The 16,644-nt window shown below is 43.6% G+C and overlaps 1 protein-coding gene across 1 annotated transcript; it reads right to left on the reverse strand.

Annotated features, from left to right (window-relative positions):
* Positions 1 to 388: 388 nt before the first annotated feature.
* On the reverse strand, positions 389 to 16,315 carry LOC117542239 (mannose-1-phosphate guanyltransferase beta-like). Its single transcript, XM_034209804.1, is given in 4 exon segments — positions 389 to 3,070; positions 3,072 to 3,176; positions 15,039 to 15,221; positions 15,511 to 16,315. Coding segments are annotated over 4 exon segments (435 nt in total). The 5' UTR covers positions 15,631 to 16,315; the 3' UTR covers positions 389 to 3,043.
* Positions 16,316 to 16,644: the final 329 nt, after the last annotated feature.

Consider the following 16,644-nt stretch of genomic DNA (forward strand, 5'->3'; position numbering starts at 1 on the left):
GTTTTAGTCTGCATATATACATTTTTAAGTATGAAATTTACTTTTTGCTTAATGGTGTCTTCACAATTAACAAAGTTAACTACATTGATTAGCATTATAATTATTTTTAAATAATATATGTATTCATATTGTGACAGAGTTCATATGCACTCTTTAAAAATAACCTCTTTATGTTACACATCATTCCACCTACATATTCTTCATATTTGTATTATCAGTATTGGTTCTAAAAGTGCTGCTATTGTTTTTCTTGCATTTTGACATGGTATTTTTTTGTCATAAAAAAAGAATAATAAAAAAGCAACGGACAACAACTGTTTGCATAAGAATGAATACTAATTCAAACTAGTCAAACTAACACAAAATGAAAGGTAGGGATGACACGAGATGTGATCAGCAGATTATATTATTTCCTTTAAAAAATATTTCATTACAAGAGTTTACTTCATTCATTCAGACTCAAGTCTTTACATGGTCAGTGTCCTAAACTGTTCATCACTACAGAAAAACAGAAAGACAACTTGAAAGAACTGCAATCTGTTCAGGGATCAGATCTGACAGTGTTCAGGATCAAATGAGAGACTTTAAGACACAAACATGGCCGCCTGTTGTGACGATGATCTTCAGAAACCTTTAACCAGTTATTTGAATATCAGGGATACATGGATTTGTCCTTGTTGAATGTTAAAATCTAGTTTTTACAACAAGGATGACACTAGGGTTGTAAGGGTATAAAGGTATCTTGGTATTAAAGTTGACCAACTTATCAAATTGTGTACATTTGTTTATAGACAGTGTTGAAAAGAAATTACGTTTAGGTGTGTGAGTAAAAGGTACACACATACACAATGTGTTCACATTAGGACATTATTAAGCTGATGTCATTTTCATTTATGAATTGAACATGCTAAAATAGTGCTTGCATGTTAAAGCACCCAGATATTGTTCTAAACTGTATTAAAGTAAACAGGTATTATCTTGAACTGTATTGAAGTGAACATGTATTATTTGGGACTGTTTAAAGTAATCCTATATATATAAACCTTCTTACTTACACTCCATGACCCAGAGACCCTGACACACACCTCCTGTCTCCATGCAGCACACACACATAAACTCCTTAACCCAGATATCAGCAACACACACACATACGCCTCCGCTTATCAGCACACACACACACACACACACACACACACACACATACACTTCCCCTCACTAACACACACACATGTTCTTTTTCAAGGTTCTTTCTGGGAATAATCCCAAGCACCAATATATCTGTGTATAATGTTTGATTGTTTTAAAAGAATAGTTTGTGTGAAACCTTCCCTGGGAAATTAAAGGAGTTGGGTCCGGTGGAAGATAAGAAGTGATTCTACACCTCAAAACATATCCATGTATACTGTTGTTTCTTCATGCAAAATGCCCCCTGTTTCTGACTGGCTGGTCCCGATACCTGTATCGCACGGCAGTAGAACTGGGAGTCCGGAGTACTCTGTAAACTTGTATTGGTGTTTTTTACTGTATTAAAATCAGATTATTGTTATAACTTTTATGCCGGTGTTTTAAACTCCTTCTTTTATTAAATCTGACCAGGCTCATCTAAAGGACGGCGCGGAGCAGAGGTGGGCTTTAAGCCACCACTATTGTGTTTGCTCCTACAGTGTACACTTACATGCTTTAGTTAAATTAGGAACTAATTCATGTTAGTCATACAGCATCTGTATATGAACAGAATGCAGCAAAAAGGCCTTTACAATTCATCCATCATAACAGAGGTATGTTTTTTTGTATCAGGTTTATACTGTAATTCGGGTCCTATTCTTTAAAGGCTCACTGTAAATAATAAGAAAACTCATTTGAATAAGATACTGTAATATTTGACTATATTATACTTTCAAAATCTTATGCCGTTACAACCCTAGCTGACAGAAAGCAAGAGCATTGTGTTATTATGCAACGTACTGTAGGTATGTGATAGGGTTGATTTTAAAACAACAAACTCAACTATTGAAGCAGCAGCAGGCCTGCAGCTACCATGTTCTGCAAGGTACAGATTGGAGACTGGTTGCAGCTTCAGTTCCCTGACAGAAAATGTAAGCTTTGAAAATATTATTTTTAAGCATTCACTTAAAACTGATATAGATTTTATTTAAGAAGGCCTCTTGTTTTTTCCTCTGTTGTGTTTGTTTCTCCAAACTGCTACTGCCATGTACTGTAGGTGTTACACTGACTATGGATCGGTACCTCATATAACCCAGTTTAAAAAAAGACTATAATAATTGATCAACTATAACTTATACTGCATTTAGAAATCTCAATGTCAGTTAGGATTCCAGTCGCTGCCACAGCAGAGACACATTTAGTGTGATCCTTCATTGCCTGTTCACCCAGGACATGTTAATGCATAGTGAATCTAAAACAGCAATGTTCATATCGCTCACTAACCCCCTCCCCCCCGATTACACTTCACAGTAGTCCCTCCACCTTCTGACAGAAACATATCAGCCCCATAACTCTAATGGAGCGTCCACATCAAACGCAGAGCTAATGTTTCCTGTGGTTCGATTGCTTACAAATATAATGCAGAGACAAGATTATGAGTGGATTTGTTCGGCGTCATGATCGAATTACTTCAGTAACCTTTGGATCTTTTTATTGCAGTTTAGCCATAAGTAAATATATCTTATTTTGGGTTCGTACCATTGTAATAAACAGACCACTGAAATGTCGCTCTGCGTTTGGTGTGAATTTCCCGCTCTCTATAGCAGTGCTCACGCAAGACCTTTAACCTCGGCAACATTCAGGACATTATCGTCCAAGATCGTGCGTACGCCATTGTTTCTTATTGATGGACGGTGCAGCCAAGCAGGGCTAAAAATAGTCCAAATTATAAACAGAACGGGGGGGAAAAAACACCTTCTTCTCCTTTGCCTCCTCTTTCTTCTTCTTTCCTCCACCCTCGTCCTTCTCTCTGGCACAGTTTGGGTGTCAGTCGAGTTCGTATAAAAAGAGAGGCGCTGGTCTTCCCTTCCTCCTGCCGCTACATGATGATCCGCGGCTCTGGGACCCGACTCGTTGATGGATTTGTGAGGCAGCACGTTGGCACCGTTCAGGTAAAGCTCGTCGTTCACGATCACATCCTCCCCCAGCACCGTCACGTTCTCCATACGAACCTGACGACACAGAATTACCCAGAAGTCATTTAACCTCCGATAACATCAGAATCAGGTTTATTGCCATGTAGGTTCACAGAAACAATGAACTTGTTTGTGTGCACAGTGCTGCAAACCTAAACACAGTATAGGGAAATCATTTGTAAGAGAAGGATCAAAAATAGAAAGATTACTAAAAAATAAAGAGAAATATTTTCACAAGCAATATCAAATATCTACATATCCATAATGAGAAGAGATTGAGAATGATTTCTGTTAATACATTTTTTATTTGACGTGTCCGTTTTATAAATATATTTATAAAACGGACAAGTCAAATCAAGCAATCTGATTGGTTCTTAGCCGTGATATAATGAGCGTATATCACGGGTAGAATTGTAGTTACTTTTCACAACAAGTCAGTATCCCTCCGCGTCTGAGAATAACTGTATACAGTTGGGCTGAACCACAGCCCTTAGCTGTGATATAATATACATATATACCACGGCCTGTCGTGAGCTGTTGCTTAAATATATATTCATATCTAAATACAAAGCGGTCATTATTCCATGCAAAGTTACTTTTCCTATGATGACCCACTTGCTGCATAGTATCCTGCTTATTACACGGCTTCTTACTAAGTAAACATATATATATATCCTTTATTTAACCAGGTAAAAGACTCATTGAGATTAAAATCTCTTTTCCAAGAGTGACCTGGCCAAGAGGGGCAGCATGTACGAAGTTACAGATAAAACACAGACATGACAGGCAGACAAATACAGCTGTAAAACACAAATAAAATGGCACATTAGCCAGTCAATATGCGAAGTAAAACAAACTATTAAAAATCATTAAAAACTGACAACATTTAAATCGATTTTAGGATAAACGAGCACTCGCATCTACCAATGGTGTCGTGTTCTCTGTCCTTTAAGATGGACCTGAATTCCCCAATAGTGATTACATCTGAGAGTTTCAGCTCCTTCTGTACATTGTTCCAAGCTGTGGGGGCAGCATATTTAAAAGCTGTTTTACCCAGTTTTGTTCTCACTGTAGGAACCAGCATCTGAATCAAATCTTGGGAGCGCAAGGCAAGGCAAGGCAAGGCAAGTTTATTTATATAGCACTTTTCAACACAAGGCAATTCAAAGTGCTTTACAAAAAATGAAAGAGATTAAGAAAATGGCATTTAAAATCAGTCATTAAAAAGAAAAGCTAATAAAATAAACATTAAAAGAAAAAATACATGGATACAAGTTACAGTGCTGTCAATTAAACATTAAAAGAAAAAAGTACATGGATAAAAGTTACAGTGCAGTCTAAGATATGAATAGTTCAATTAAAAGCAGCGACAAAAAGAAAAGTCTTCAGCCTGGATTTAAAAGTAGTCAGAGTTGCAGCGGACCTGCAGGTTTCTGGGAGTTTGTTCCAGATATTTGGAGCATAATAACTGAACGCTGCTTTACCATGTTTAGTTCTGACTCTGGGGACAGAAAGCTGACCAGTCCCTGAAGACCTGAGAGATCTGGATGGTTCATAATTTAGCAGGAGGTCAGAAATGTATTTTGGGCCTAAACCATTCAGTGCTTTATAAACCAGCAGCAGTATTTTGAAATCTATTCTGTGACACACAGGAAGCCAGTGTAAAGACTTCAGAACAGGAGTGATGTGATCCACTTTCTTAGTGTTAGTGAGGACTCGAGCAGCAGCGTTCTGAATTAGCTGCAGCTTCCTAATAGATTTTTTAGTGAGACCTGTGAAGACACCATTGCAGTAGTCCAGTCTACTGAAGATAAAAGCATGGACAAGTTTTTCCAAATCCTGCTGTGACATTAGTCTTTTAATCCTAGATATATTCTTTAGGTGATAGTAGGCTGATTTAGTAACAGTTTTAATGTGACTGTTGAAACTCAGGTCAGAGTCCATGACTACACCTAGATTTCTGGCTTTATCTGTTGTTTTGAACATTGCACACTGAAGCTCAGCGCTAACTTTTATACGTTCTGCCTTGGCTCCAAAAACCATTACCTCAGTTTTATCTTTGTTTAATTGGAGAAAGTTCTGACACATCCAGTCATTGATTTGTTCAATGCACTTACTCAGTGTAGGCCATATAGACTTTCTCTTTGACACATATATGTGCAAATGTATCCAAGCTCTTTAGGCACTGGTCGGAGGCATTCATGTATAGCAGATCACCATAATCTAATACAGGTAAAAACGTTGCAGATATCAAATGTTTCCTTGTCTGAAAAGAGAAACAGGATTTATTCCTGTAAAAGAAACCTAATTTTAGTTTTAGCTTTGAAACAACATTTTCCGTGTGTAACTTGAAAGACAAGTTCTGTTCAATAAGAAATCCCAGATATGTGTAAGTAGTGACCCTCTCAATGTCAGTCCCTTGAGCAGCACAAATCTTGGGTAGAATAGATGGTAACTTTTTGCCATTCGAAAATATCATCACTTTGGATTTTTCTTCATTTAATACCAACTTTAGTTGATATAAATGGGTTTGTATGACATCAAAGGCAGACTGGAGGAAATCTAGACTTTGCTCTATAGAAGCGGAGGAACAATAAATAACAGTATCATCTGCATCAAAATTGTAAGAAGCATTTGCTAAATTATTATATAGATTATTTACATATATGGTAAAAAAGAATCGGTCCTAATATGGAACCTTGTGGCACACCCTTTGCTATCGGGAGGAAGGAAGAAGAGGACCCAGAAAATTGGACACATTGGGTTCTCGCTGATAAATAATTTAAAAACCAGCAGCAGTTGTTGTGCTGTGTTGTTTTCTAAAACCGGATTGGTGCTCTGACAAAATATCATTTGTGTCCAAGAATAATTTAAGTTGTTCACTGAGAAGCCTTTCAAGGACCTTCGCTACAACACATCATTTTGAAATTGGCCTATAATTATTAACAGATGAGGGATCCCCTCCTTTCAGTAAAGGAAGAACATATGCAGATGTCCATATGTTAGGAATCTCATCGTTGGAAAGAGATAAATTAAAAAGATAAGTAAGCGGCTCAGCTATAAAGTCTGCAGCTAATTTAAGAAAATGAGGAGGAAGTTTGTCCGGACCTGCCGATTTGTGTGAATCCAGATTCTGCAATGCTTTATGGACCTCTATCGCCTCGATAAAAGTGAAATTGAATGGCTGAGCCACGGGATGGGATGGAGGTGGTGAGGAATCAACGTTCTGTTCAGGGTCCGAATGTAGGGACACAAACAAAGAACCAGAAGAAATAAAATGTTCATTAAAGCAGTTGAGAATGGCCGATTTGTCAGTGAGAGTCTCTAACAATGCAGGCTGGTAATTCATTCTTTTTCAAACATCATATTGTGATATAGCAGTCTGTTGAATGTCGAAGTTTACCAGAATTAAATGTACACCTAGGCCAGGGGTACTCAAATACAAATCTTAAAGGTCCAAAATAAATGTTTCAATAAGACAAAGGTCCGTTTATTACGGTCATTCAAACTTTTAAACAATTGCAACAAGATTCTTAACACGAGGTTGCAAAAACAAAAATAATCTGTATGCAGCAGTTTTCATTGTTATTGTTTCTGTGCTTGACCCCTCAGAGTCGCAGTGTAAGAGCTGCACAGTTAGGAATAAAGGCAGCTGCACCCTCTTTCATTCAGCATTCCCATTATTGCTTTATAAATGTCTTGCCCCCTTGTGTGTCCACTGAGGTTCGTCAGGCCCAACACATCTTCAACAAACTCCCCCTTTGCCTCATCATACAAACTCACAAACACCAGCAACTGAGCATTGTCAGTGGTGTCAGTGGACTCACCCACAGCTAAGGAAATGCACTGTGCATTTTTTATTCCATCACAAAGCTGATGAATCAAATCACCAGCCAGTATTTATGTTCTTCTGGTTGCTGTGCAATCTGAGAGGGGGATTTGTTTGATTTGACCTGTTATTTCCTCTTTTTGTTTGCCTTCAACATGGTCTCCATCACTTCAGTCATGCATTCTTTTATACTGCAGTTATTATCCAGTGGAAAGTCCTTACCTACTGGCCTAGTTCAATCAAAGTGGTTACTTTTTTTTGGCTGGGCAGTGTAGTTTTAAATACCGTCTTATTTGACTTTCTCAGGACTTAAAACAGTTTTTTGGGGGCAGACCCCCTCAAAGAAAACAATATATGTACACACGTAAGGTCATCATCTTAATAGTTTTGTATGCTCATCCGTGAGCAGAGCATCAAGTTGACATGTCTATTACAGCTGAATGCGGCGATTACCATCTTGTTCAGCAAAACGCCTCACAAACGTATTAAGATCAACAGCTTTAGTGCGTTTTGATTCAATGCTGAGTACAGTCAAACTGACAGTCTCTTCTCTGTCATTGTAGACCGCAAATACCTCATTCCTTCAGTGCTTGGGTCCAGGGGCGGATCTAGACAAATATTCATGGGGTGGCAAGAGGGTGGCAGGAGATTTTGTGGGGTGGTATCCCCTGACAGAAGTATATGCTGATTTAAATCGCAATCATATCAATCAATTAGGGGTGTAATGGTACCCGTACTGAAATTATTCGGTACGGGCCCTTCGGTTCGGTACACGTGTGTAAAGAACGAATATAGCGTTAAACATAAAAAATTGAGAACATGAACCACTTTCTGGAAGTAATCTCAGGTATATATCATAGAGCGACCAAGTCATTTCATTGGACGAGAAGCATACTATGAGAGCTGGTCACAGGGATGCGTTCAAATGTAGTCAGTAATTTGAGGAACTGTCGAAATGGCGAACGCAGATAAAGTTGAGCTGAAAATCCTCCAGCATCATTGAAGTCTCTGGTTTGGGAACATTTTGGTTTTGCAGTTACGTACAAGGATGACGGACAAAGACAGTGTGGACAAGTTCATCTTTCTTTAAACAACATGAATGTCACGGTAGAGCGAAGGAAGCAGGACCCAAATGCAGATAAACTGATAATACCTTTATTTCAAGGATAGTGAAATATAGAACTAGGACAGACAGAACACTCACCGGTGAACACAGTCAACAACGAAAGACGAACCGACAAAGACAGACAGAAAAACCAGAACTTAAATACACACAAGACTAATCACACAAACAAGACACAGGTGAGGAGGGAGGAGAAAACACAGAGGCACCAGGTGAACACAATCGGGTAATCAGGGAGGGAAAACAGACAGAAAGCAACAGGCAGGAAACGGGGGTGAACAATTTACAAAATAAAACAGGAAACCCAAAGATAGAAAAAGACAAGACAAAACAACAACACAGACAGATCGTGACAGTACCCCCCCCCTCAAGGGACGGATCCCAGACGTCCCAAAACAAAACTAAAAAAGTCCAAAACCTTAAGCAGGGTGGGTGGAGGGGGTCCGGAGGAGGGACGCATCACTAAGCCACCAGGGTGGGTGGAGGGGGTCTGGAGGACGGGCTTGGGTTGACAGCCCAGGGGCACGGCAGAGGACCAGGAAAGGGTCTTGGGCGGACGGCCCGGGGGCAAGGCAGAGGACCAGGAAGGGGTCTCGGGCGGACGGCCCGGGGGCAAGGCAGAGGTCCAGGAAGGGGTCTCGGGCGGACGGCCCGGGGGCAAGGCAGAGTCCAAAATGGGGGTTATGGAGGGGCGAAGGCCACCGCGGGCGAACTCAGGGGGCCGAGCATGAGGGCGAGGACTGCGGCCGGAAAAGTCAGGGGGCCGAGCATGAGGGCGAGGACCGCGGCCGGAAGAGTCAGGGGGCCGGGCTCGAGGGCGAAGACCGCGGCTCTCAGGGGGCCGGGCTCGAGGGTGAAGACTGCGGCTCACAGAGGGCCGGGATCGAGGGCGAAGACCGCGGCTCTCAGGGGCCCGGGCTCGAGGGCGAAGACCAGAGAGCTCCGGAGGCCGGGCAGGAAGGCGCTGACGGGACAGTGCCAGAGACCGGGCAGGACCCGGTGTCGGAGCTGGTGGGACAGGCCTCGGCAGGATCCCCCACGGAAGAGGACCAGGACACGGGATTTTGCAGGATCCCCAGCAGGAGAGCAGTCGGCGGGGCCTCCAACGGCACAGTACATAGGATTGGCAGGACCCCCGGCAGGAGAGTAGAAGGCGGGACCTCCAACGAGACAGGACAACGGGTTGGCAGGAGAGTAGTCGGCGGGACCTCCAACAGCACAGGACAAAGGGTTGGCAGGACCCCCGGCAGGAGAGTAGTCGGCGGGGCCTCCAACAGCACAGGACAAAGGGTTGGCAGGACCCCCGGCAGGAGAGTAGTCGGCGGGGACCTCCAACAGCACAGGACAAAGGGTTGGCAGGACCCCCGGCAGGAGAGTAGTCGGCGGGGCCTCCAACGGCACAGGACATAGGATTGGCAGGACCCCCGGCAGGAGAGTAGACGGCGGGACCTCCAACAGCACAGGACAAAGGATTGGCAGGACCCCCGGCAGGAGAGTAGTCGGCGAGCCCTCCAACGGGACAGGACAAAGGGTTGGCAGGACCCCCGGCAGGAGAGTAGTCGGCGGGGCCTCCAACGGCACAGGACATAGGATTGGCAGGACCCCCGGCAGGAGAGTAGTCGGCGGGGCCTCCAACGGCACAGGACAAAGGATTGGCAGGACCCCCGGCAGGAGAGTAGTCGGCGGGGCCTCCAACGGCACAGGACAAAGGATTGGCAGGACCCCCGGCAGGAGAGTAGACGGCGGGACCTCCAACGGGACAGGACAAAGGGTTGGCAGGACCCCCGGCAGGAGAGTAGTCGGCGGGGCCTCCAACGGCACAGGACAAAGGATTGGCAGGACCCCCGGCAGGAGAGTAGACGGCGGGACCTCCAACGGGACAGGACAAAGGGTTGGCAGGACCCCCGGCAGGAGAGTAGTCGGCAGGGCCTCCAACGGCACAGGACAAAGGATTGGCAGGACCCCCGGCAGGAGAGTAGTCGGCGGGGCCTCCAACGGCACAGGACAAAGGATTGGCAGGACCCCCGGCAGGAGAGTAGACGGCGGGACCTCCAACGGGACAGGACAAGGAGCTGGCGTCGTCTGGGGAGCCAGCCGGAGACGAGGTGCTGGAGTCGGCCAGTACGCCGACAAGACTCGGGGAGCTGGCGTCGGCTGGGGAGCCAGCAGAAGACGAGGTGCTGGAGTCGGCCGGTACGCCGACAAGACTCGGGGAGCTGGCGTCGGCTGGGGAGCCAGCAGAAGACGAGGTGCTGGAGTCGGCCGGTACGCCGACAAGACTCGGGGAAATGGCGTCGGCTGAGGAGCCAGCCCTGTAGCCGAAACTGGAGTCGAGCCCATGGCTTCCGGGGACGGTACTGAAGCCGGAACCATGGCTGCTGGGGCTGGAACCATGGCTGCGGGGGTCGGAATTGAAGCCAGAATCATGGCTGTAAGGTCCGGTTCTGGAGCCGGAAATATGGCTGAATGGGCCTGCTCTGGAGCCGGAATCATGGCTGTAAGGTCCGGTTCTGAAGCCTGGATCATTGCTGTGTGGGCCGGTACTGAAGCCGGAACCTCCAACAGCACTTCAGTAGGGACTGGAGAGGGAACTCGAGAGGGGACTCGAGAGGGAACTTGAGATGGGACTAGAGTTGGGATTTGAGAAGGGACTAGGGAAGGGACTAAAGGAGAGACTGGAGATGGGACTAGAGATGGGACTAGAGGAGAGACTTGAGAAAGGACTTGAGAAAGGACTAGAGAAGGGACTAGAGAAGTGACCTGAGGAGGGACTTGGGAAGGGACTAGAGAGTGGACCAGAGAAGGGACTAGAGAAGGGACTTGAGATGGGACTATGGCAGCTGGGGCAAGAGCTGGGTCTGGAACCATGGCCGCTGGGGCCAGAACCATGGCCGCTGGGGCCAGAACTGGGACCGGAATCATGGCTCTTGGGGCTCGGGCTGCTAGCCTGGACTTGCGACTCCTTCTCCTAGAAGCCGCCTTAAGGCTCCGTGGACCTCCAAAAGCCAGACGAGTTCCAGAAAACGACTCCTGGACAAGAGCAGGAACTGGGGCAGAAGCACTGGTTGACTCCAGACGGAACACACAGAGACGGTTGTATTCAGCAGGCTGGAAATCACACACCCAGAGGAAGTCCAAAATCCAGCCAGGTAAGAACTTCACCAAGTCTAGTTTCTCCATAGCCAACCGGTGCGCCTCTACCAGAGCGGCCTCCCTCTGCCGAACACTGGACGCTCCCTTCCACCAATCATGGCAGCAAGCCAAATAAAAGGAAAAATGTTGTAGTTCCACCTCAAATGGATCATCTGCTGGGTCCATTTCTTGGTCGGTTCGTTCTGTCACGGTAGAGCGAAGGAAGCAGGACCCAAATGCAGATAAACTGATAATACCTTTATTTCAAGGATAGTGAAATATAGAACTAGGACAGACAGAACACTCACCGGTGAACACAGTCAACAACGAAAGACGAACCGACAAAGACAGACAGAAAAACCAGAACTTAAATACACACAAGACTAATCACACAAACAAGACACAGGTGAGGAGGGAGGAGAAAACACAGAGGCACCAGGTGAACACAATCGGGTAATCAGGGAGGGAAAACAGACAGAAAGCAACAGGCAGGAAACGGGGGTGAACAATTTACAAAATAAAACAGGAAACCCAAAGATAGAAAAAGACAAGACAAAACAACAACACAGACAGATCGTGACAATGAACATACAATGACAAGCAAGTCCTAATGTCAAGCTTGCTGTACTAGTACAGTTCAAATACAGATTATTTCAGTTCATCGAAATGCTGCACCTTAATGTTTATTTTACTATATTTTGTATTTATTTGAATACATTAGTCAGTTTAATAATAATTTAAAAATTTTTTTTAATGTTTTGTGATAATTTTTTCTGCTGTACCGAAAACGTACCGAACCGAACCGTGACCTAAAAACGAGGTACGTACCGAACCGAAATGCTTGTGAACCGTTACACCCCTACAATCAATGTTTACTTGGAAAGCCACAATATTAATATTTTAACTCAATCACATAGGTGATATTATTGTGGCACATCAGTAAAGCCTTACATATAAGGTGGCAGACGTAATTTAATGAATTTTTGACTGAACAATAACTGAATGAGTTTGTCTCACTCTTAGACCAGCAGGGGTACCAAATCTATGCAGACTGCTGCAATAAGTACATTAATTAACTGTCTCATCGATGTTTGTCTGTATGAATATGATACTATTAACAATCATATTATTCCTATCAGCTGTCAATCACTGTTAATAAATAATAGTAATAATAGATTTAATTTGTTAGCGTTTTTACAGGTGCTCAAAGACGCTTTACAGATATAGTGAAGAACTGTTATGATTCACATATTCATTTATTATTGAATAAACTATATTTTTTGGAGGAGTTAATGATGAATGTTCATCAAGATGCTTGCTCACCCTCCTTCAAATTTGAAAAACAAGTAATTATATCATTATTGAAATACAGTTACAACCTTGCCTTTACATCAGAAAGAACAAACATTAAAGAAGTGACTAACTGCATCAGTTAGAGTTAAAAAACGTGTATTCAGCTAAAACATCGCTGCAGTTATTATCCAGTGGAAGGTCCTTACCTACTGGCCTAGTTAAATCAAAGTGGTTACTTTCTGTTGGCTGGGCAGTTTTACACACCGTCTTATTTTACTTTCTCAGGACTTAAAACTATTTTTTGGGGGCAGACCCCCTCAAAGAAAAATATATATACACGCATACAAGGTCATCATCTTAACAGTTTGTTATTCTCATCGAGTCATCCGTGAGCAGAGCATCAAGTTGGCATGTCTATTACAGCTGAATGCGGCGATTACTAGTTTGTTCAGCAAAACGCCTCACAAAATTATTAAGATCAACAGCTTTAGTGCGTTTTGATTCAATGCTGAGTACAGCCAAACTTGACATTCTCTTCTCTGTCATTGTAGACCGCAAATACCTCATTCCTTCAGTGCTTGGGTCCGAAAGGCTTCTCGTTTTGCGCCGTCCCCCCGTTCAAGTGAATTCGCCACCAATCATATTTCCACTCTCGCGCCAGGACCGGGGGAGGGGTTACATGACGTGCATCTTGTGCTGCATTCACTTGCACTCGGACATTAGAGACTTTCTCTCATAAATGTCCGATGAGCCACAACTTTTCTTTCAAAACAAAGATGCCAACTGGGGTGGCAGCTGGGGTGGCGAGGCTATTGTTTAGGGTGGCAGTTGCCACCCCGGTAGATCCGCCCCTGCTTGGGTCCGAATGCTTCTCGTTTTGCGCCGTCCAGTTAAAAATGAAATCGCCGCCAAATCGTATGTCCACGCTCGCGCCAGGACCGGGGGAGGGGTTACATGACGTGCATCTTGTGCTGCATTCACTTGCACTCGGACATTAGAGACTTTCTCTCATAAATGTCCGATGAGCCACAACTTTTCTTTCAAAACAAAGCTGCCAACTGGGTTGGCAGCTGGGGTGGCAAGGCCTATTTTTAGGGTGTCAGTTGCCACCCCGGTAGGTGAAACTAGGCTACTAGCTACAGTACAGATGGAACTAGATGAGCTGTTAACTCTCGCTCTGAATTTTTTTTTTTTTTTTTAAATTCTCGCTCTGACTTAGACAGGTTGAAAGAGACACACACATTTTTCCCACCCGCATTCCGCGAAGACCCGCCCTACTGTGCCTCTGATTCGCAGATTGTTTGGGGGGAAAAAACGCTGACTGGATGCTGAATGTGATTGGACCAAAGCGTTGACACACACAGGTGGAACACAGTGGAACAGTCAGACATGCAGAGCGCTGTTTGCAGTGGACATAGCGGATAATTTTGACTCGTTGCGAATGCGTTGTGGCGATGTCTCACATATAATACAGAGAGATCATACATATGAAAAGTATAATTTGCTCAGAGTCCGGAGACAGTGGTGGTTCGGTCCGGATCCGGACCGGAGTCCGTAGTTTGAGGATGCCTGACCTAGGCCATGTCAAAAATATATCTTATTATTAACCATAAAAATAACTATAAAATGTATTGCCTTTTTTACATTTTAGGGAAAAAATGTGTTCATATGTCTTCATTTTATACTACACACTGATTTTAAGCAATTTGAGATATATAATAAAAGTCATGCTTCAGTGACTGCAGTAAGAAATCAATAGACTTTTACATTACTAAATGGAAAACAATGATTAAAGAGGACATATTTTGCTCATTTTCAGGTTCATATTTCTTGCTTCTACTGTAACATGTTTGATGTCTCCATGCTTTAATGTTCAGAAAGCCCTTTCCCTTTCCTGTGAAGGAAACAGGAAAGGGAAAACCCCCAAAGGCAAAAATAGGGCCTCTTTAAATGTGACTTCTGAAATCTACTGTTAACTAAACTTCAAAAACAGCTACATTTGTATTGCCATTTTTTTGTACTTTCTAAGAATACTTTTTGACTCATCGGTTCCTGATGGTTTCTTCCCCTCCGCTACCGGACTCATCAATAAGGCCCGCCCGCCCCCCCCCACTGACACATAACATCAGCCACATCATAGACTCTTGTGTGCATTACATTAATGCACACAAGAGTACAACAATATCTGTTTTCTTTTCTTATTACTTTTTTGTTTTATTCCATATTTTATTCCTTTACATTGCAATGTAAATACTGTTATATTTATATTTTATTATTTTTCTAGTTCTCTATCTATGTTTTAATTGTTGTTTTACTTTTATGTATGCACCTAGTCAAATTCCTCGTACGTGTCAACCCACCTGGTAATAAACCTGTGTCTGATTCTGAAGTGTTGTTCTTTATGATTTCTTAATGTCTGCACAATGAACACAGTTAAAGATGAAATTACCTTAAACATTTTTTTTAAACTTTCTATAACTTGTAATAATATAATTCCCTATGGTCTCTGTCCTGTACTCACCCACTGGCCCACAGAGGAGCTCCACCCAACGATGCAGCTCTCCAGCCAGGAGTGAGATCGGACCCGCGCCCCCTTCATCACCGTGCAGCGCTTTATCCTCACGCCGTCCTCCACCACCACCCCCGCACCGATGGTGACGTTCGGCCCGATGGTGCAGTTCTCCCCGATCTGCGCTGTGGGGTCCTGGAGTCAAAGATTCACTGTCTTAAAAGTCATGAGCACAACAGCTACAGCCTAGTGATGCAATGTACATCTGAAGACCAAGACTCCTCCAACAGTGAAACATACAACATGCTTATAACATACCTATGTTGTAGAACAAAGGGTTGTCATCTCTTCAGCTTGAGTTAACCACAGACCATATTTCATGCATTTTAGCAAAACTTATTTCCGATCTCTAGGACTCATTCCTGCACCACTAATTATAACCGTGTTTATTTGACATCATGTGGCGGCCATCAGCAGAACTCACCACAAGAACATTGCCAAGGAAACCGGGACCCGTGCGTAGCCTCTCAGGAGCTTGTTGCCGTAGCGACTGAAGGTACATACACATCCCTGTGAGGAAGTCTTTAGGCTGACCGATGTCCATCCAGAAACCTACAGACAGAGCAGTTAGTAACCATTGCAACAAGGTGATGTTTCTATGGTTACATGAACAACAGCAAACAGCGACAGCTTTTGGTTAGGGCTGGGAAATATGAAGAAAATCATATTTTTGGACAAAATATCTCAATATTGATATTCCGCCATATAGTAGGGTTGACTTTTGGTTCTTTCAAAAACAAATATGTACACAATTAAATGGTTGATAGATAATAATAACAAAACATTAAAAAAGAAAATGTAATTCTACTTTAATCTAATGCAGCTTTTAAAACCAGGGAATTAAATGCGATGTAAAGATATTACAATATCACGATATCGATATTATATCAATATATTGCCCTAATTTTGGTAAATGGACTTGCATCTATAGCGCCTGTTTGCACTACATGCCTACATTTACACATACCAAGCTGCTCTTCATCTGATCTCATTCACAATTTCCAGTTTAGTGTCTTTCCCAAGGACACTTTGGGAGAATTGAACTTGAATTGAATTTTCCACAGATTCATGAAGCTTCCTGAGAGAAACAAAGCCACTACAACCTGCCAGCGACACAGACTACAGCATGGAAGGAGGCTGGTCGATAAAGAGAAGGATAAAGTATGGAGAAGCACCGATTCCAGATTCCTTCCACAGATTCTGATCAATTATATATGCATCTAAACACGACTACAGGATCCAAGATTGAATAATAACCAGAGAGCAGTGTTGATCCCCACATTGTGTTCCTGATGTTTGGTGAGAATCGGTTGCTTCTCCACAAGCGTTTCCTCTCCACAGACTACGTGAATTTGGGTGTGAGGAAAAGCCCAAACACTTACGTCTGGCAGAGCAGTGAGCTGTGAGGCCGGAGGGAGCACACAGGTCAACCTCCCACAGTAACATGTTAAAGTACCCTCAAGGCCGGCCTTACGGACGGTAACTGGGTCGACAAGCTGCCCTGGGTGATGCTGGGCCTGAGGACCGCACCAAAGGAAGATCTGCAGTGTTCTACAGC

The sequence above is a fragment of the Gymnodraco acuticeps genome, unplaced genomic scaffold (genome assembly GCF_902827175.1).
Source record: "Gymnodraco acuticeps unplaced genomic scaffold, fGymAcu1.1, whole genome shotgun sequence".
Lineage (NCBI taxonomy): Eukaryota > Metazoa > Chordata > Actinopteri > Perciformes > Bathydraconidae > Gymnodraco > Gymnodraco acuticeps.